The sequence below is a fragment of the Ilyonectria robusta genome (assembly GCF_021365365.1).
Source record: "Ilyonectria robusta strain PMI_751 chromosome Unknown BGZ61scaffold_23, whole genome shotgun sequence".
NCBI lineage: Eukaryota > Fungi > Ascomycota > Sordariomycetes > Hypocreales > Nectriaceae > Ilyonectria > Ilyonectria robusta.
In genome coordinates, this window is record NW_025764457.1 from 540539 (window position 1) to 559358 (window position 18820).

The window sequence follows — 18820 nt, forward strand, 5'->3', positions numbered from 1 at the left end:
TTGAAGAGCACCAAGCAGTTCATCAGAGGCCAGTGAATCTAGTGGAATGATATCAATTTTCCATCACAGAGTAAAACGCCACCCAGAGTATCGCAGCTCCTGCGTACAAAGCCCATTGAGTTATTCCTCTTACACATCAAGCCAACCTCACCACGCCAACTCCTCTCTCGTTCGACAGCTCGCTGCTTCGAGTTCTGAACAGAACATCTCTTCCTCACTCAACTTACCGGTTTTCATCTCCCCCATGATCTTTGGTGTCGCGGGCCAGATTTCCCGTCCACCTTGCTTCATTTCCTTCTTTCGATGGTTCATGACCTCCTCCCTGACGACGTTCTGGAAATGAATTGGACCCTGGTTGTTTACCCGCGTCAGTTCAAGAGTCGTTGATGTACATGTTAGAGATTGTGATTGAACTGACCTTTTCTTTGTCGGGGTGCAGCTCCCCATTTACGAACACACCCGCGTCGAGGTTTCGCTGCGCCTCATTGCACAAATGCTTGTCTTCTTCCAAGACCTGCTTGTAGAAGGCGTTGATGGCGGCAAATTCTTCGTCTGTTGCGACTTTATGACGATAAATCTCATTTTCAATTTTCGTCTTTGTTGCACCCATGGGAATCATGCGTTGAATGTAGAAGAAGTTCTTGCTACAAGCGGTGATAAGTGTTAGTCTTCTGCCACGTTGCAAAGGCGGAGTAATTGAAACGTACGTTATGGTAATGGATGTGCAGGGGAACGCAAACGTGATTGAACGACGGAACTCGTCCTCTTCGGTTTGCGGCTTCTTATTAACAATCTCATGCTCCAGACAGCCGCCGCTGGGTTCGACTCGATACTTGGTCAAATCTGAGACTCCCGCGATCAACGGGTGGGATGTTGGACAGTGATAGCACTCGTTGTAGTTCTCCATCACCGACTTCCAGTTGGCATCGAGATCCATGTCCCAAACGTGGTCGAAGGAGTAGCCGCCGGAGAAGTCGAATTGCTTCATCCTCGGCTTGTCCTCCATACCTCCAAAATCATCGTCCCACTTCACATCTGGTTCCCCGGCCTGTAGGTTCACCCAAACAAAGCCAAGCTTGTCGATGTGCACGTTGACTGGAAGCAACCCATGCTGGCTCTTGTCGAAGCCCTTGACAGTGTCGAAGCGAGGCGCCTTGGCCAGGTTTCCGCCAAAGCCGTAGGACCAGCCGTGGTATTTGCAGCTCAAGATCTTGGCTTCACCACAGCGAGACTCCACAATGGGGTATGCGCGATGGCGACATGCGTTGTGGAAGCCATTAATGGAGCCTTCGCGATCGCGGACGAGAAAGAAGGGAAATTCAGCATATGTGAAGGAGAGAAAGTCGCCGGGCTGGTTGAACCTCAATGAATGAGTGACGAGGATCCATTTCCGAGAGAAGATGGCGCGTCTTTCTAGTTGGAACAACTCTGGAGATCTGTACCAAGATGCTGGTAGGCCTCGAGATGGAGGGTCCTTGGCGCTGTTTGAGTCGCCAGCCGAGCCGAGACCGAGCATGCGCCACATTTCTTAGTGAATTGATGGTTGCTTGTGTGTCTGTGTCTTTCAGTTTGTCTGATTGTCTGATTGTCTGTATCTGCTCCCGTATGTCCAGATGAGAATGATGGATTACGCGTCAGTGTGGTAATATAGTGTGAGTTGCTCGACTCCGCATCTTCAGTGTTGGTAATGGCCCAACGCCCTGATTCCCAGTGGCCCATCGTTATCGGCCTAGTATCTGGTGAACACACCAACATCCAGTCGCCCGCTTCACTCCTTGGACTCATCGTACGACCCAATCAATAGTGGGGGTGGGGGAGTCAAGTGCGCTTTGTGGAGAAGAGGCGTCTCCGTTCCACCTATGCAGTCGTTGCCCAAGATAGTTAAGGTTGCCTCCGGTAGATAGCACATCCATCCTTGACTCGTGCCGTTCTATCATTTGTTGGGCGCGTGTGATAAGGGATTCGAGGCGTAGTTGACCGAGTGATAATGCATCGCCGTGCGTTTAACACCCTTTTGACGAGTCATATTCCACGCAGTGGAAGAAACGCTTACCTTCGGCAGTCAGGGCATTTGGAGATGGAGTGGAAGCTCGGTAAATGTGTCGACTCAAGTAGGACTAGGACACCAACCAACTCAGGTTAGTCCCCCCATCTTCCACCTTCCAGGTTAAATCGGGATGGGGACTGTTACGTACATGGTACGACTGAGAAAGCCGGATTCTCGGCTTCGACACCAACATCGTTATCCTTCGGGACAGGGATTTACAGCTCTTCCATCTTGGGGATACAAATGACAAATGCCTATTCTTCTACATTGCCTTCTTCATTTTCTCCCTTGACTTTTATTGCTGTTGTTCGTTCTTCAACGTGCAAGGCAGAATTGCTGGTTCGATCAGCGTCTGATTATCAAGACAGCTCAGAGATGCCTTCGGGACAGCCAGAGCGCCGGTCACGATGGCTCAGGCATAAGTCAACAATACGCGCCATGTAATAAAAGGCGCTCAGCAGAAAGCTGTTTTACATCCCGGGCTGTACTAGTCGTCGCTGGCCGTCCTGTCCACAAAACCCTGCGATCCAACACTAACGGAGCGCAACACCACCAACACTCTACACACACAGAATATGAGCAGCCCTAGTTGATCTGTCTGTGTGAGGTAGACAAGTCGTATCATCAGAAACTATACCTTCTAGAAGCGGCCAGTAAAAAGGGCAGTAACGCGTAAAATGGCATTATCGAAGTGGCTATTCAAGCAAAAGTTCCCGTCATGTCTCGTCTTCGCATGGACATCAGCACCTCCATCCATAAGTCGATGGACCAACTTAGAACGTGCCCATTGAGAGGTCAAGGTGAGAGCGGCACCATATGGCCTTTTTGATCATTCCGTATGTCCTCAGCGTCGGGGAAGGAAGTCGACATCTGACGCACAAGCGCCCTGGTCGAGAAGCAGGTCCATAGTCTCCTCACTTCAATGTCAATGGATTCCCTTGCCAGGGGGATCAACAATTTCCCCGAGTCGATCCGGAATCGCAGCCGATCCTATCACAATGTACCCAGGAGGGTCCCGCCCGAGAGGTAGCACCAGAGGTTAAGTGCTGTCAAGCCCAGAGGGGCAGGCCACGACAATAAGGTAACAATACAAGGTTATTTTACTTAAAATAAACTGTCGCTGGCAATTAATTAGCTGGAGGGCTGAAGTTGTTCAAAAGACTGCGCAATTTAAACCGTGGGTGTTTCATGAATCTTTCCATTCTCCTCGACCTGATCTTCACACTGTTCCATAACCTTGCATCCGACCCCTCCTTTGTCTTCGTTAGTAACATAATAACAGAGCCGTCTCACAACACTTCCAGTATAGCATCTTGAGAAGCCCCAGTAGCAGTTCCGTTTTCACTGTCATAAAGATTTTCCAAGCGGGGTTGCAATGTTATAGGGTAGTTGATTCGCCTAATCCCGCTAAATTCCCCAACATCGTACCCGAGGTACTTTCAATTCGTGGAGAAATGGAAATTAGTCCTGTCTCGTTATGGAAGCTGCAAAAACAATTTCCCGAGGGGTTTGGTGATCATGCCTCGTTAAGCATTTCGTATCCGGGGATGGCATCAGCCCTGCAGCATTAACGCAGGAAATGGAGTGATGGGTTAAGGTGCGGGGTACGGGGAAGAGAGCTCCATGAGGTTAAGAGCCCGATGACGACAGGGGAAAAGATGGATATAACGACTAATTAATTGCTGAGTCCACCGGTTAAAGTTCTAGAATTGAGCTTGGCAACCTTGCAATGTTTGGTTTGCCGTCATTGCAACATTGTCGTAGGTGCGGATGATGGGCTCGTCAGGAGAGCTCGCGGTAATTCCCCCCGAGCTCGGGACAATTGACCAGAACCCGACTGTGCCGGGGATCGACAGGCTATGGTATACCATACGGGTATTAAGCAAGATCCGTATAAAAGACGTGAGGTTCCAGAGGTCAGTGTGATCCTCCTGAATCCTAACTTAGCCCAGCGCCACTGTTTCGCCCCATGATTGGAAATGGTCGCTCTACGCCTTCTCACGCTGGCAGCGCTGGCCACATGCGCGACGGCCAAATGGATCGTCCCAGGCGCTAGGTGGTTCGATACCGACGGGAACATTTTCAACGCTCACGCCGGCGGCCTCTGTGTCGACCAAGATACCGGAAAGTTCTACTGGTTTGGCGAGTACAAGAGCGAGGGCCAGGTTGAAGGTGGCGGCATCTCGGTATACAGCTCGGATGATCTCGCAACATGGAAGTCCCACGGAATCGCACTCAGTGAGTGGTAAATTTAACGTGATTTGAACAGGACGAATATACTCACACGCAATAGAACCGGTGGATGGACACCAATGGATTTCCCCGCAAAATGTCATCCAGCGACCCAAAGTGCTCTACAGCGAGGAAACGGGCAAATACCACGTATGTCGGATTACACCTACAACCCCTTATTAAATATTAACAATTGTCTAGATGTGGTGGCACGCGGACGATTCCAAATACACCAAACTCGTGCAAGGCTTCGCCACTGCAGACGACATTGCTGGCCCGTACACGTTCCAAAATGCCATTGCACCTCTTGGAAATTGGTCCCAGGACTTTGGAGCCTTTACCGACTACAAAACCGGCAAATCATACGCTCTGTATTCCAACGGAGACAGCAAGCAAGGCCGCGACGTCTACATCAGCCGCTTCAATGATAATATCACCGATGTCGAGGAGGTTGTATTCCGCTTCAACAAGTTTGATCTCGAAGCCCCAACCATCGTCCAAACTGACAAGAGCTACTATGCCCTGATGAGCCACAAGACTGGATACCGACCCAACAGTGAGTTTTGGTGACGCAAGATAAAGTTCAACCAAGTTGGCTGACCATACAAGATGTCGTTGCATTCCGCGCCGACTCGCTCAGTGGCCCATGGTCCCAGCCTTTTTTCGTCTCCCCAAGTTATACCCGCACATTCAGCACTCAGTCCGGTTTCTCCTGGAGGATCAAGGGCACGAAGAAGACAACGTACCTTTACATGGGAGACCAAGTACGTATCTCGCTAGCATAAACGCGTCCAATGCTTACCTGTGATGTACAGTGGGATAGCGTCTCGCTCTGGGAGAGCCGTAACGTCTGGCTGCCGTTGGAAATTGACGAGAAGAAAAAGAGTATTGAGGTTCTCTGGCACGACGTCTACGACCTTAATGTGTAAGTAAATTGCGACCATTGAAAAATGCACCGAGAGCTAATCGCCATTAATAGCAAAACTGGAGAATGGAAGGCGATATCCGGAAAGACTTACTACTCCAAGAGCGCAAAGACAAAGGGAGATGCCTATCTCCAAGAGGCAGTGAGTTTTCTCTGCTGAAAGTCCCTTGGCATCTTGCAACATAATTGACCGATCTTTAGAACTTTGGGAGCGACAATGTGATTGCAACTAGCATCTATGGCAATGATAGCACCATCACCTTCGATGTTACTGGCCAAGGAAAGGATCAATGGGTTTCATTCTACCATCAGAGTAAGTTTCACCCCAATCATACACCCCCATGAAATTAGCAGGTGCGCTAACATTTGATAAAAGACATCGACGACATGGGCTATGGAGATCAACGTAAGTCAATCCTTTTCCTGGTGCCTGAAAACCCAACTCTGACACATTATAGCCCAGGGTGCACCGGATCGAATCGGAGGAGCATGGCAACTCCGTCGCATCAGCAGCGTCGTGGTGAATGGCGACACAGAAAACGTCCACACTCTCTACCAAAGGGATACCCACAAGGGAATCATTATTTCCAGCCCTCTGTTGCTGCCTCTCAAGAAGGGCAGGAACACTATCACTGTCGGCGGCCTTAGCAACGGAGTCGACTACAAGGGAGCGGATCTTGACAGGATCGTTGTGTACCCCCCGGAGAAGTAGATTAAAAGTTGTGAAATGCTTTAGATAGCCCATTACAGAACCATGCGTTGGTCATAAATAAAAACGTTTTGGAGTCCTCTGCGCACTTTGTACTCTTGGTAAAGAATGTCAGCACCGAGGTAATAAATAAGTGTTGATAAGCAACTTGGATAGCATGCAAATATGGTGGCTTACAATTATACAGCACTTAAAAATGCATATCAATGTACAATCTTTGGTCGAAGCTGATGTGACTCTCCATCGAAGATACAATCTTCCAAACCGCCGAGAACATCAATCGCCACAAATTAATCTCCCTTCTCTCGTTCCGCTCATGTCCAAACTACAGCGAAGAACTCCTCTTTGAGCTTCTTCCGTTTATCTGGCTCATCAACGTCACATTCTGGAGAGCCCTTGCGCCTTTCTTGCCTTCCATAAGCACATTCACCGGCTTGGTGTCTCCTTGTTTTCGCCATCTCCACGCCTTGATGGCTGGTCTATCGGGGCCGACGCCTTCGATGATATCAGTAACCCAATTGCCGATGTTGGGCAGATACTTGAAGGCATGACCGCTGCCTCCCGTGGCGACCATGAGGCCGGGTTGTTGCGGAACTTGGTCGATGACGAAATGGTTGTCAAAAGTATCGGTATACCAGCATACTCTCGTGAAGGCAACGTCGAGGCCTTCATCGAAAATTTCGGGAAGATAGTCTGCCACAAATAACGCAATAGTATTCATGGCTTTCGTCGGGATTTGCGTAATCTTTTCGCCCTTCGTATATCGCGTGATGGGGACACTGCGCTCCTTGCCATCAGGCTGCACTTGAGGATTGGTGTACTTTGTGCCTCTGTATCCGATCTTGAAGAATCCATGGGGATCGACTGGAAAGCCATAGAGGCCCCCATCCTGACCGCTTCGCATGTTGAACATCCAAATAGGGAAGTTTTCGGGGGACAATCGCGTGAATAGCTCCGAGGTCTTTGGAATCTGGAAGACGGCAACGGATCCTGCTGTGGCCTCGGCGAGACCATCTAGCTCCGGGACCAGAACGGGAGTATAAGCGCCGCATGCCATGATGGTTTGCTTGGCGGGATGAATTTTGCCATCCTTGGTGCGAATACCGACAACGTCCTTGCCAGCGTGGATGAGAGTGTCAAAGGCACCGGCAGTTGGCCCAAAGACAAACTTGGCTCCATACCCTCGCGCCTTGTGAAGGGCGACGCGACATGCCTTGTCGGCAACTGCAAACCCGCCGCTGGTGTCGAGAACTCCAACAATGGGCTTACCGCGCGTTGCGGCTTTGAACTGGTCAACATTGAACCCCAGATCTTGCGCAGTGACGGCTTGTTTCGGGTCGGTCGTGACAAGTTGAGTATCTCCGTGTCCAAGTTTGGTCATGGCCTCGATGGTGGCTTGCTCAAATGGAGGTAATGCCTCTCCAGAGTTGTAAGAGATTGCGCCAGAGTTGTAGAAGACCTTGTCGGCAGAGCTCATTCCCGGCGGCACATTGCCATTGGATATCTCTTGGTTCCAAGCCTGCCAATGCTCAATGGCTTCGAAGGAGAGTTCTTGGTATTCCGTCTGAGTACCGTAGGCCGAACGGATGATCTTGTTCAAATCTACGACGCGTCAGAACCCCGTGCAGTAATGTGATGAGCAAAAGTCATGAAACATACCCGCTGAAGCCGCGTCACATCCCTTGTGGTAAGAATACAAGCCTGTGTCATAGTCTTGACGATCAAAGACGGTCACGTCTTGATAGCCGCGTCGAGTGAGGTGAAGGGCAGTGCTGAGGCCAAAAATGCCAGCACCCACAATCACAATTGGGTCATTTTTACTTGGGCGAATCGCCATGGTGTGATCGACAATGCAGAGCGAGTGGAATCCCTTAGCGGTGTTGTATGCAGACTAAACCGTTGCTGTGCGATTGGGAATCTTGGGAGTAGCCCAGGAAAAGAGGAGAGCAATTATCGACTCAACATCGGCGTAGATTATCTGAGTAATCCTCGGCTATCACGCAATCCGCATGATTATTCACTGGCCAAACACCGGAAGGATGCGACAGCGATACAGGCCAAGCTAGAGCGCAAACGGAGCTAGAAGCAACATCATGACGACTCGGATTGTACCGACCGGCCTCGTTTCCGCCCCACACCGCTCATGGATTAGACCCGGAGGAATCCAGCTCATGGCTCAACGTGTCTGGCACGGCGAGTAAGGGGCAGGGTTGCAATTGTGGAGAGCGATAGCGACGTTGCGCTTCCCCAGATAACGCTTGCGCACACGTCGCGGCGAACGCACCATGTTTCCGGCATCACGCGACGAGACAATCTCGCCGTGTCGGATCCAATCATGAGCGCCGAGTTGGCGAGCTACGCCTGGCTGTGAATATATTCATCCCTGGGACCCGGCATCAGTCGACGGAGAAAGCAAAGGCAGGCTTCAAGTGCTCATCGACCTCTCGGGCAAATTGTTCTCAATCGAGGCACTTTTATCTCTCTGAACACCTTCATCTGCCGGAAGTGAATCGCCATCATGGGTGTCGGCCAGTTATTCAGCGACTCGACTCTCGCCAAGTATGTCAAGTCCATACGGGAGTCGCCTCGCGAAGTCATCTTCAACCGCAGGTTGCTGCTCACTACGGCCGTGTATGCAATGTCCGGCATGTGCATTAGTAAGTCTTCCACGTATTAGTTGATGCATGATACTTGCTTACGCCTCTCGCAGCATGGGATCAGGGCTCAAGCTCCGTCGTTCCCTCGCTCCCGGGTTTCTCGTCGGCGTTTGGCATTGCGTCGGCCACGAACCCCAAGGAGGTGACCAACTTCATTTCGTTCGTCTACCTCACTGCCGGTGTTGGTTCTGGCATCTCGTTCTTCATCAATGATCGCATCGGTCGCTTGTGGTCGCTCCGTCTATACTTTGCCGTTTGGATTGTCGGCCAACTCATCGCCACCTTTGCAAATGGACACCTCGGCGTCCTCTATACTGCCCGATTTATTTCTGGCCTCGGAATCGGACCTCTTACCGTCACTGGACCCATGTCTATTGTCGAAATCGCACCGACCGAAATTCGCGGCCTTCTGACTGTTTGGTTCAGCGTCGTGATGCTGCTCAGCTTGACTGTCAGCACTCTCACCGTCTACGCTTGCTTCCTGCACGTCGCCGCCTCGCGTTTGCAGTATCAGATCGTCTTCTTCACACCGACAATCATCTGTGCTCTTATTATTATCGCCAGTTTCTTCGTCTACGAATCCCCAAGATGGCTCATGCTCGTCGGCCGGGAGGAAGAAGCCACGGAAACGTTGGTGGCTCTTCGCGGCCTGCCCCGGGACCACCCTCGTGTCGCTAGCGAGCTCTCAGACATTCGGCTTCAAATTGAGGGAGAACATTCCAAGTATGGAGCTAATGGGGGTATCAAATCTGTCTTCAGGGAAACCTTCATGGTACCAGCAAACCTCCGCCGCGTCCAGCAGTCTTGCGTCTCATATGCCTTGGCTCAGCTGTCAGGCGCCAACTCCGTGACGAGCTATCTTGTGCCGATTTTGTCTTTGATGGGCCTCGGGGGAAACACCGATCGCAATCTCTTCTTGTCCAGCATGTATTCCATGTCCAAGTTCTTTTACACCTTGATTGCATCATTCTTCTTCATCGATGCTCTGGGCCGTCGCAAGTCTCTCTTCACCGGAATTACTATCCAGATGATTTCGGATACCTACATTGGAGTTTATCTCAAATACAAGCAAGCCGGCCCGGTCTCGGATGCAGCATCACAGGCCGCGGTAGCCGCCATTTTCATTCACGGCTTCGGCTATGCAGTTGGTAAGTTGCAACACCGCATCCACACATACAAGTGCGTATCTGAGACTAATATTGTGAATTTAGGTCTGCTGGTCTTGCCTTATGTCTTCAGTGCCGAATTGTGGCCGAATAGCATTCGATCCTTTGGCTCTGCCTTGACCCAGACGTTCCACTGGCTGTTCTATTTCGGCCTCAACAGAGCGACCCCCAGCATCCTCGAGAGCATGGATAATTGGGGCGCATTCATCTTCTTCGCTGCCTGGTGCTTTATCTCTCTCATTTACGTCTTCTTGGCAGTACCTGAGACCGCAGGATTGCCCGTGGAGCACTTGGACGCGCTCTTTGAGGGTCCGTGGTGGCAGATTCGCAGCACAGCCAAGAAGCATCGCAAAACTATCACCGCCCGAGAACTTGACGCCGAAGAGTGAGTTTCCGAAATTTAATCCCCCTTATGAAATATGCGACTGACGCGTTTTTAGTGGCAGCATTGATCGAGATGTCGTCAAAGCGAAGGGAATTGACAGCATCTGAATGGAGAGCGTCAATGGCCCATGTGTCATTTCCTCCAACCCTTTTCATTCCTAGATGAAAGAATTATTCAATTCATTTTGAGCTGCGACCCTTTCTTCAATCCCTTTGCTGTTCTGATCTATATAAGCGAGATAAATCGTGAAGAAAAAGATTAGTTTTATCTAGAGGCTTGAATAAGCTAATCACTACTATCCACTTTCCCAAATATTGTATTCAAAGGTCAGACGACCTGTGATGCTTTAAACTTTTATTTAGTGCGATTGAACTCGACCTTTTCGCACCTTTTGATACCGAATGCCGGATTGTGGTAATTGGTTTTGGTGCTCGAATTATCCGCCCATTGACATACAGCTCCAGTGTAATACAGCGGCCCTCATCAGGCTGAAATTAGTTTGATATGACTTTGAAGCGCAAGTTGCTAAATCGTGCCATTCCTGACGTGACGACGCCGAGGGGTGTCACATATAACGGATCTGTAGCCCGTAAACATGTTGATAACGTCTCAAATCATTCAAGCATGAGAGGGACGATTGCAGGATAGAAAAAAAAACACCAAAAACCTAAAATGCAGTATCCTTTTATTCATGTTCTTGGATTTTAAGGCGCTAATCTCTCATGTGTGCTGTATACCATCTCGATTTACTTCTTGATCTTATCCATGTTCACGGGACTGTTCGCCTTGCCCGACTCAAAGAGCGCCCTGACATTCTCAAAACACTCGCGCTCTGCCTTTTGAAACGCCACATCAGTCAAACCGCCCAGATGCGGCTGCACAATAACATTTTCCTGCTCCAAGAACCAAGGGTCCACATTCGGCTCGTCGCACAACACGTCAAGTCCTGCCCGCGCAACCTTTCCAGACTGCAGCGCAACTTTGAGCGCAGCCTCGTCTACCACGGCTCCTCTTGCGGTATTGATGAGGAAGCACCCATCTTTCATGGCCGCAAATTCAGCGGTGCTAATGAGATTTGTGGTGTTTGCGTTCAGGGGGCAGTTTAGGGATACCACGTCGGAGGCGGAGAGCAACTCCTCCAAGGTGGAGCAATATGTAGCGTTGTAGGTCTTCTCTTCCTCTTCGGGAAGTTGGCGCCGGTTGTAATATTTAATCTTCATGTTGAAGGCGGCAGCTTTCTTTGCCAAGTACTGTAGCATGGCATGTGAGTGATGTTCTGTCAAAGCATAGATGTGGCCGACTCACCTTTCCAATAGCGCCCAGGCCGACAATTCCGAGTGTCAGGTTGGTTGGGTCCCTGGCCGGGCTGAGAACGCCGGGCTTTCCTCGCCATTTCCCAGCCCTGGCAGATCGCTCTGCAGTGAAGGCGTTCCTCAACACGCCGAGGGTTAGGAACATGGCCATATCAGCGGTGGCCTCGGCAACTGCATCGACGGAGTTGCAGAAGATGATGCCATTCCGGCTCATCCACTCAACGTCGAATTCATTAAATCCTGCTGAGGCAGAAGTAATAATGCGGCAGTCGGGTGCAAGAGCCTTGAGCAGGTCCTCGTCAAACGGCTCATACGGGGGTGTGCCCATGCGGATGATGAAGGCATCGACGGGGCCTCCGCGCTTGATGAGCTCAGGCAGCTTTTGTTGCGTCTCAGCTCGGTCTGCAGCATCCAGCACCTCAAAGTCGAATTGGTTTCCAAACTCCTCGAGGTATCCTGCGCCCGCGTACTTGGGAGCACCAAGACACACAACGCGTGGCTTCTTGGCGCCTTCGTCGACACGGCTGGGAGACATGACTGCGGCTTTGGAGTCGAGATGCGTCTAAAACTCAAAGAAAGTAAATGGCCGGGCTCGGATAGAGATTAGACACGGTCAATCCGACGTATAGCTGCTGGGTATGTTTTTATTCCGCCGGCCTGCGTGCTAATTGCAAATCTGGACGGTCTTTAGCTTACAGGCCCCGTCACCAATATCCACAGGGCGAGCCAGGCCATTCCCCTGTCAGTATTGATCATCTGGAGCTCCATCTTCCCAGCAAGATGCACGGCTGCGCCCGCCGTTGAGAGGGCGGATTCCTCCGATTCCCGGGAATAACACAGAGCGCTTCGTGATGTGATATGCAAGTTTCGGCTTCCCCCGTGATTGGTTGCGAGGCCCCACGTCGTCGCTCGCCATCCGAGCCAGGATTAGACAAGTGCAACTTGAGGGACAACGCGGCTTGATTGCGGTGATTCCCGATACCCAAGGAGATCAAGTAAACTGGAGGTTCTCCCTTGGCAGCTTTGACTCATCGCAATATTCACTCGTGCTATCCATTCCGCCATGGCTGACCAGACAACACCCCCGCCTCCACTGGGATTCCTGGCGGTGGAAGTCGACATCTTCAGACCACCCGGTGATCCATTCAATGAGAAGACATGGCCGTTTCCGCTTATCCGGGAAAAGGTCACCGGCACCACTGAGTCTCAGATAGTCACTGACGCTGCATATGACGATGCATTTATTGACCGTTTCGTCGCTGCTGGCCTGAAGTTGGCAGAGAGGGGTGCAATTGGTATCATCACCAGCTGTGGATTTCTGGCAATGGCCCAGAAGAGGTATTTTCATTCTCAACTGCCTAATGTTGTCCAATAAAATCACTGAGACGTACATAGACTCGCAGCGCGTCTGCCCATACCCATAGCGACTTCTGCGCTCATCCAGATTCCTAGCCTTAGGGCCATCCTCCCTGCAGACAAGGCGATCGGGGTATTGACCTACGACAGTGGGAGACTAGGCAACGCCCACTTGCTCGAACTTGGTATCGACCCAGAGGGAGTAAGAGTATGGGGCCTCCCCGACGATGGCCATCTTAGGGGTATCTGTGCCAGGGGCGAAGAGTACGACGCCAAGATTCTTGAACACGAGCTTTTGGATCAAGCTAGAGCTCTTGTGTCCAAGAATCCGGAAGTAGGTGTAGTAGTATTAGAGTGCACCAATATGCCGCCATATGGAGATGCCATCCAACGGGCCATTAATTTGCCGGTGTACGATATATACACGATGGGTACGTGGTTTTACTCTGGACTTTTGAGAGTTAATCCTCGATCTTGGAAGGAATAATTGAAGTCACACAATTAAAAACACAACACAACGGTCTTGACCTAATGTGTCATTCTTAGATAATTCTTGCAGCTCTTGGAAATTTCAGAGGTATGGCTTCAAAACCTGGTATGAAATGATTGATCTCATGAGATAATTCGACACGACAGTCCCACTAGTCGGCACTCACTCCGAAGTACAGGCAAACTAATTACAGAAGAAAGTCGCCTCCAGATACCTTCAGAATATGCTGGTACTCCGGCTCAAATTGCATATACATGACTTCCGGAGTGCCAGTCCCTTGCTTGGTATACTTCGCCTCCTCGTCGCTCACCAGTGTCTTCTTCAAACTAGAACCGTTGGGAGCGATAGCAGCCTCCACCATCAACTGTGTTTGACACGCTCGCTCCAGAGCAATGAAGAAGGCAGCAGCCTCTCCAATGGTTCCTCCAGCCGTTAGTATGCCGTGGTTTTGGAGAATGACATTTTTCTTGGATGGGCCAAGAGCATCGGCAATGCGGCCGCCCTCCTCTTTGGCGAAGACAACACCGCCAAAGTTTGCGTACACGGCGAGGTCGTCATAGAACATGCAGCTGTCCTGGTTGAGCATGTCGATGGGCTTTCCGAATGTCGACCACGCTCGGCCATACGGGCTGTGCAGATGGCACGCGGCGTTGATATCTGGTCTCCGCTTGTGGAGGGCTGCGTGGATGATGAAGCCGGCTGTGTTGACGGGCTTGTCGCCGCCGCCAATGCGGTTTCCATCCTCGTCGATATGCACCATGTCGGAAACAGTCAATAGTCCAAAGTGTATGCCGTACGGGTTGATCCAGAACGTGTCTGGCCGGACAGGGTCTGTAGTCCTAGTTAGCACTTCTTTTGCTGTGCCAGCGAATCCTAGCACGTCTGTTCCACACCTCCATTGAGACTCACCTCTCAAGCTAATATGTCCGCTCCCTCCATCGGCAAATCCGAGCTTTGCAAAGACACGGAATGCCCCAGCCATCTGCTGCAGCTGCCATTGTCTCTTCCCCTCTTTCGTAGGGAACTCGGGGATTCTGTGCAGCCTTACCACGCCTCCATCCGCTGTGCGTGCGGTGTTCAAGCTGCTCGTGGCCGTGGACACGGGCTCAGTTTCTGCAACGGTGGAGGGCATTTTGCTTGCGGGGATATCTTGTGATTCCTTATCCTTGAACAATCTTGATACTGATATTCAATCCTCTGCCTCTCCAAACGTCAGCGGGGTTTATCATGGCCGGGTATATAGGGTAACACTTGTGGCAACTCGGCAACCCCCGGTATTGGTCAACTTTGGGCCTGTTCTTGACGCACCCCGACCGTGTATTTATTTGGTGATGCTTCGGCTGGTCCCGCGACTGGAGCATTGTAAACACGCGTTACGATGAGTATGAGACGGTGTAATAGTGTCTGAGATGCCGTCAAGTGATGTTAATAGAATAAAATCCCGTTGCAAGTGACCAGCATCACCGGTTGAGAATCATTCAGTTAGAACCCTCACGACCAATTGACCATCCTCATCTCAACTGCTCATTGTTCAACACTTACAACATCTCTCTTTGTCAAAATGTCTTTTGCTAGCCTCACCTCTGGTCCCGGTGTAACAGCCAGCCAGATGTCGACCGGGCCATACGTCGATCCCAATGATATTCGCAATGACTTCACAGTTGCCATGTCAGCCATGTATCGGAACGAGGTTCCTCTGTACGGGGATCTGGTCCGTATCGTTCGCACAATCAACGAAGACGCCCTAGAAAGTCGATCTCAATCCCAGAGTCCAGCAGAAAGTGCGAGCTATGCGGCATCGGAGCGTCTTGATCTTGAGCGACACGGGGCGATCCGGTTGGGAACGCCATACGAGCTCAGAACTGTCCGCCGTCTCTTTGCCATCATTGGATTGAAGCCCGTGGGTTATTATGACCTTTCTGTGGCCGGGTTGCCAATGCATGCCACTTGCTTTCGGCCAGTCGAAGGCGCTGCGTTGGCTAAGAACCCATTCCGGGTCTTCACCACACTACTCAGGCCCGAGTTGCTTCGAGACGAGGAAACACGCAACCTGGCAATGCGTCTCCTCGATCGGCGGGAGATCTTCAGCCCTGAACTTCTTGAACTTCTCGATACTGCGGAACAAGACGGCAACCGTCTGAATCGTCAACAAGCTGAGACATTCGTCGCCGAAGCTATGAAGACATTTAGCTGGAGACCAGTAGCATCGGCCTCCGAATCCGAGTACCGAAAACTGGTTTCGGAACATCCCATTCTTGCAGATATTGCATCATTCAAGAGTTCACACATCAACCATCTCACCCCGAGGACGCTAGATATCACGGCTAGTCAGAAGCAGATGAGTGCGGAAGGGTTGAAAGTGAAAGATCGGATTGAAGGCCCTCCCGCAAGAAATTGCCCGATTCTTTTGCGTCAAACTAGCTTCCTGGCACTTGAGGAACGAATCAAGTTCCGGAACTCCGAGGGTCTCCTCGTAGAGGGCACACACAGGGCCCGATTCGGCGAGATTGAGGAGCGTGGAGCTGCTGTTACCGCTAAAGGGCGAAAGCTGTACGACCAACTGTTGGTGGCTGCCATGGACAAATACCGCGCCGTTTCTCAGACAAGCAACGCTGCCACAATGGATGGAATACTGGCTGATGTCTTCCAAGCATACCCAGATGACTGGGCGGAACTTCGAAAGCAGGACCTGGTTTATTGCACCTACCAACTCACCGCAAAGCCTAGACCAGATGTCTTACCACTCGACGCATCCTTAGAATCACTGGTCTCCGAGGGTTACTTGCAGCCGGAGCCGATCACGTACGAGGATTTTCTTCCATTTTCTGCAGCAGGAATCTTTCAGTCGAACCTTCATCCCGGCTCAAAGGCAGAGGGCGTTCAGAAGCAGATTGCTATGTCGGACGAGGAAGGGTTTGAGCGGGCACTTGGAAGCTCCTTACTCGACGCGGATGAGTTGTATCTCAGGGCGCAAATGGAGAGCTTGGAGCAATGTGCGAAGGAGTCTGGCTGGGAAGTTCGATTGTGAAGCCTCATTTTCAAGATTACTAATATGATACATGTTTGTTAACCTAACGTGACGAACCGTGGGATGAAATGGATCATCAAATGTTCATTGAAGATGATTGTTCCATATCAAACCCTGGCTCACCAGGCTGGGTATTCCTCATGCCTTGCAGTAGTTCTTGAACCAACCATTCGGAATCCATGGGGAAACCACTGTCACCCAGACCCACAATCCAATCCTCTAAAGGCGCAGGCTCAGAGTTGGTCATGACTTGGTTCAACGTCGGAATGCTGGTGTGAGTCCTTTCCGGAGCCTTTCCTTCGTCTCCACAGATCAAACCGATGGTCCTCTCGGAGAGCAGCTCGAATATGTCCCGATAGGCTCCGGCATTGCTCCATCGCTCGGCAATAATGACTAGAGCGGTGTTGCATGCCATGCAGGTATTGATAACCTCCATTTTCCTGGCCGATTGTCGCAGGCTTGCAGACTTCCAGATGCAATAGAGATAAGTCAGCCCGCCCAAAAACAGGATATGTAGAGAACCCCAAGTGAACTGGATTGATTGACTCTGGAAGAGCCTCCGGTAAAGCAGGCACAAGTCCCGAGCTCTCTGAAAGCAAATCTGCAGAGCTTCTTCGACATCATGTTCTTCGCCGGCCGGTGGAACGTGAGTAATCCAATACCGGTACAGAATCAAGATGGAATGATCATAAGCGAGCCTAAACCATTCCCGAGATGCAAAGACGGAAAGGGGATCCGTGCCAGAAATATCTGGCGGCACAGGGATGTTGGCATGCCATTCTTCCAGCTCTTGCGCAAGTTTGTCGATGAGTGGCTTTTGTGCAACGTCTTGACATGAGTTGGTGATGGTTGGATAGATGGTGTTGCCGATCTTGGACCACAAGCGGCGGAGCTTGATGATATGAATCGCTCCAGTCATGTGGGTTGGTGGTTCGCTATTTGAGGAGCGTGGGTCCTGGAGTAATCCGAGCGTGTTGATGTTTTCGTCGTCTATGTCCAAGGGCATCTATAACTGCGATCAGCCATGTTCGGCATTGCGTATAGAAACGTACCTCGGCATCGATACAATCATCCGGGATGCCGACAGGGCGACCCAGGATAAATGAAGCAACGCGATCAATGTCGTAGGCCACCCAGAAACATCGTTTTGACATTTCCGCCACGAGGGGATTTGTCTGCTTGCGATACCTGTTGACGCTTCTATGGTAGCCCAGCTCAACGCAATACCTGATTGCGACACCAGAAATTCTCCTAGGGATGATATTAGAGACGGGATATATCAGGTCTTGTGTGGACATACCAGAGACTGCCTCCAGTCGGAGACCTAATGGAGTACACGGCGCAGGAGAGGAGACTTTGTATTGACTCGATGCTGTCGAGCTCCAGGACTGCTGGTTGGTGCTCAAGGGCCATGTAGTAGTAGGATTCTGCTGTGTCATAGTGGGCAGGCCCGAGTGCAAGAGAGGCGATTGCATACACCTAGAAATTGTCAGTTGCACGCACATATTTATTGTCGGGAGACTTACCATCCAAACGAAAAACAAGGCAACGTCACCCGCGATATAGAGATTGCCAGACGCATCCGCCTTCATGCAAGAATCCTCCCAGAATTCGAACGTCGGCCGGTGCAGGAACGGATATTGAGGATGGAGATTGTTGAAGTAGGCCTGCGACAGGGTCGATCCGAGAGCAGGCGAAGGAAAGCTGATGGGGAAAAGCCGCGCAGAACTGAACGCTGCATTCTCCGCCATGAGCACGCTATTCTGAGAGCCTCCGACCTTTCTGGGCAATTTCATGGCGGCACTGACGATTCGCGAGAATGACACGGCGGAAGAAGGGCCGAAGTAGTGAGGTTCTTTGCCAGCTGCACTCAGACATAACAAGGCGACATCTGCGGATAACTGGTCGGCAGGATCCTCAACTTCGATGGAGGGGCCACCTTGGGCATCATCTTGGGGTGCATTGTGCAGTCCAGATGCGGATGCCTGCTGGATATCTCCCCGTGGGCTCTGTTCAGATTCGACAAGGTGATCCAAGGCGACGTCGGGTCGGGTCTTTTGAAGAAGACCTTCTAAATATGCCACGCGGGCCTCGAGAGATTGCATGTAATCTCGGGGCCGGTATAATCCAGTGGCAGGATCTTCAACGAGACATTCTGCGAGAGCAATGAGCACTACTATTCCCATTATCTGCGCACTAAAACATACCCCGACCGCTCCTCGAACAGTTTTGGCATCGTGGGCTTTGGCCATCGCACTGGATGCATGTTAGTATGGCCATCAGACGAGGCGTATCTTCAGTTCCAGGCGTCTTACTTTGAGCTTCTTCTGCTTGCAGCCAATGCAGGCAAGCATGGTCCGCTCACCCAGACGGGGCCTTTTGACAGAGTGCGAGCTGTTTCTCCGACGAGGCAACATTTTGGAGAGGAAATGGAGAGAGATGGAGATGATGCTTCCTGCCAGTGCTGCCGAATCAGATATGACTGCAGATCATTGATGGAGATGAAGGAATG

The 18820-nt window shown here is 51.1% G+C and overlaps 9 protein-coding genes across 9 annotated transcripts; 4 read left to right on the plus strand and 5 right to left on the minus strand.

Annotated features, from left to right (window-relative positions):
- Positions 1 to 147: 147 nt before the first annotated feature.
- Positions 148 to 1525, minus strand: BGZ61DRAFT_497773 (Rieske domain-containing protein; the record flags this gene model as incomplete). The annotated part of the gene is made up of 3 exons (XM_046251201.1): positions 148 to 351; positions 419 to 644; positions 708 to 1525. The coding sequence occupies 3 exons, from the start codon at positions 1523 to 1525 to the stop codon at positions 148 to 150; spliced, it is 1248 nt and encodes a 415-aa protein (XP_046099015.1).
- Positions 1526 to 4026: 2501 nt separating this feature from the next.
- BGZ61DRAFT_428810 (family 43 glycoside hydrolase) lies at positions 4027 to 5916 on the plus strand (the record flags this gene model as incomplete). Its single annotated transcript, XM_046243761.1, has 9 exons — positions 4027 to 4285; positions 4341 to 4429; positions 4481 to 4835; positions 4889 to 5043; positions 5095 to 5204; positions 5259 to 5346; positions 5406 to 5517; positions 5581 to 5610; positions 5663 to 5916. The coding sequence occupies 9 exons, from the start codon at positions 4027 to 4029 to the stop codon at positions 5914 to 5916; spliced, it is 1452 nt and encodes a 483-aa protein (XP_046099016.1).
- A 299-nt stretch (positions 5917 to 6215) lies between these two features.
- On the minus strand, positions 6216 to 7943 carry BGZ61DRAFT_108753 (FAD dependent oxidoreductase). The gene is made up of 2 exons (XM_046236909.1): positions 7573 to 7943; positions 6216 to 7515 (listed from the first exon to the last, which is right to left on the minus strand). The coding sequence occupies exons 1-2, from the start codon at positions 7748 to 7750 to the stop codon at positions 6239 to 6241; spliced, it is 1455 nt and encodes a 484-aa protein (XP_046099017.1). The 5' UTR covers positions 7751 to 7943; the 3' UTR covers positions 6216 to 6238.
- Positions 7944 to 8431: 488 nt separating this feature from the next.
- Positions 8432 to 10228, plus strand: BGZ61DRAFT_537295 (general substrate transporter; the record flags this gene model as incomplete). The annotated part of the gene is made up of 4 exons (XM_046254516.1): positions 8432 to 8570; positions 8624 to 9718; positions 9782 to 10121; positions 10177 to 10228. The coding sequence occupies 4 exons, from the start codon at positions 8432 to 8434 to the stop codon at positions 10226 to 10228; spliced, it is 1626 nt and encodes a 541-aa protein (XP_046099018.1).
- A 639-nt stretch (positions 10229 to 10867) lies between these two features.
- BGZ61DRAFT_521618 (uncharacterized protein) lies at positions 10868 to 12075 on the minus strand (the record flags this gene model as incomplete). The annotated part of the gene is made up of 2 exons (XM_046252500.1): positions 11427 to 12075; positions 10868 to 11371 (listed from the first exon to the last, which is right to left on the minus strand). The coding sequence occupies exons 1-2, from the start codon at positions 11967 to 11969 to the stop codon at positions 10868 to 10870; spliced, it is 1047 nt and encodes a 348-aa protein (XP_046099019.1). The 5' UTR covers positions 11970 to 12075.
- A 422-nt stretch (positions 12076 to 12497) lies between these two features.
- Positions 12498 to 13055, plus strand: BGZ61DRAFT_296943 (uncharacterized protein; the record flags this gene model as incomplete). The annotated part of the gene is made up of 2 exons (XM_046238640.1): positions 12498 to 12772; positions 12830 to 13055. Coding segments are annotated over 2 exons (501 nt in total), but the record flags the coding sequence as incomplete, so codon positions are not given.
- A 335-nt stretch (positions 13056 to 13390) lies between these two features.
- On the minus strand, positions 13391 to 14756 carry BGZ61DRAFT_592073 (class II aldolase/adducin N-terminal). The gene is made up of 2 exons (XM_046256709.1): positions 14190 to 14756; positions 13391 to 14111 (listed from the first exon to the last, which is right to left on the minus strand). The coding sequence occupies exons 1-2, from the start codon at positions 14410 to 14412 to the stop codon at positions 13468 to 13470; spliced, it is 867 nt and encodes a 288-aa protein (XP_046099021.1). The 5' UTR covers positions 14413 to 14756; the 3' UTR covers positions 13391 to 13467.
- Positions 14757 to 14889: 133 nt separating this feature from the next.
- Positions 14890 to 16308, plus strand: BGZ61DRAFT_497780 (uncharacterized protein; the record flags this gene model as incomplete). Its single annotated transcript, XM_046251202.1, has 1 exon — positions 14890 to 16308. One exon carries the CDS (start codon positions 14890 to 14892, stop codon positions 16306 to 16308), a length of 1419 nt encoding a protein of 472 aa, XP_046099022.1.
- Positions 16243 to 18815, minus strand: BGZ61DRAFT_428831 (fungal-specific transcription factor domain-containing protein). Its single transcript, XM_046243762.1, has 6 exons — positions 18624 to 18815; positions 18516 to 18564; positions 17835 to 18463; positions 17609 to 17787; positions 17361 to 17559; positions 16243 to 17314 (listed from the first exon to the last, which is right to left on the minus strand). The coding sequence occupies exons 1-6, from the start codon at positions 18723 to 18725 to the stop codon at positions 16385 to 16387; spliced, it is 2088 nt and encodes a 695-aa protein (XP_046099023.1). The 5' UTR covers positions 18726 to 18815; the 3' UTR covers positions 16243 to 16384.
- Between the last annotated feature and the right edge of the window lie 5 nt (positions 18816 to 18820).

Coding starts and splice junctions, on each gene's coding strand:
- BGZ61DRAFT_108753 (XM_046236909.1), bottom strand. CDS start 7,750: ATGGCGATTCGCCCAAGTAAAAATGACCCAATTGTGATTGTGGGTGCT. Junction 7,516..7,572: donor ATGTGACGCGGCTTCAGCGG/GTATGTTTCATG, acceptor GACGCGTCGTAG/ATTTGAACAAGATCATCCGT.
- BGZ61DRAFT_592073 (XM_046256709.1), bottom strand. CDS start 14,412: ATGCCCTCCACCGTTGCAGAAACTGAGCCCGTGTCCACGGCCACGAGC. Junction 14,112..14,189: donor CGGACATATTAGCTTGAGAG/GTGAGTCTCAAT, acceptor CTAGGACTACAG/ACCCTGTCCGGCCAGACACG.
- BGZ61DRAFT_428831 (XM_046243762.1), bottom strand. CDS start 18,725: ATGTTGCCTCGTCGGAGAAACAGCTCGCACTCTGTCAAAAGGCCCCGT. Junction 18,565..18,623: donor GCAAGCAGAAGAAGCTCAAA/GTAAGACGCCTG, acceptor ACATGCATCCAG/TGCGATGGCCAAAGCCCACG. Junction 18,464..18,515: donor CTGTTCGAGGAGCGGTCGGG/GTATGTTTTAGT, acceptor TTGCTCTCGCAG/AATGTCTCGTTGAAGATCCT.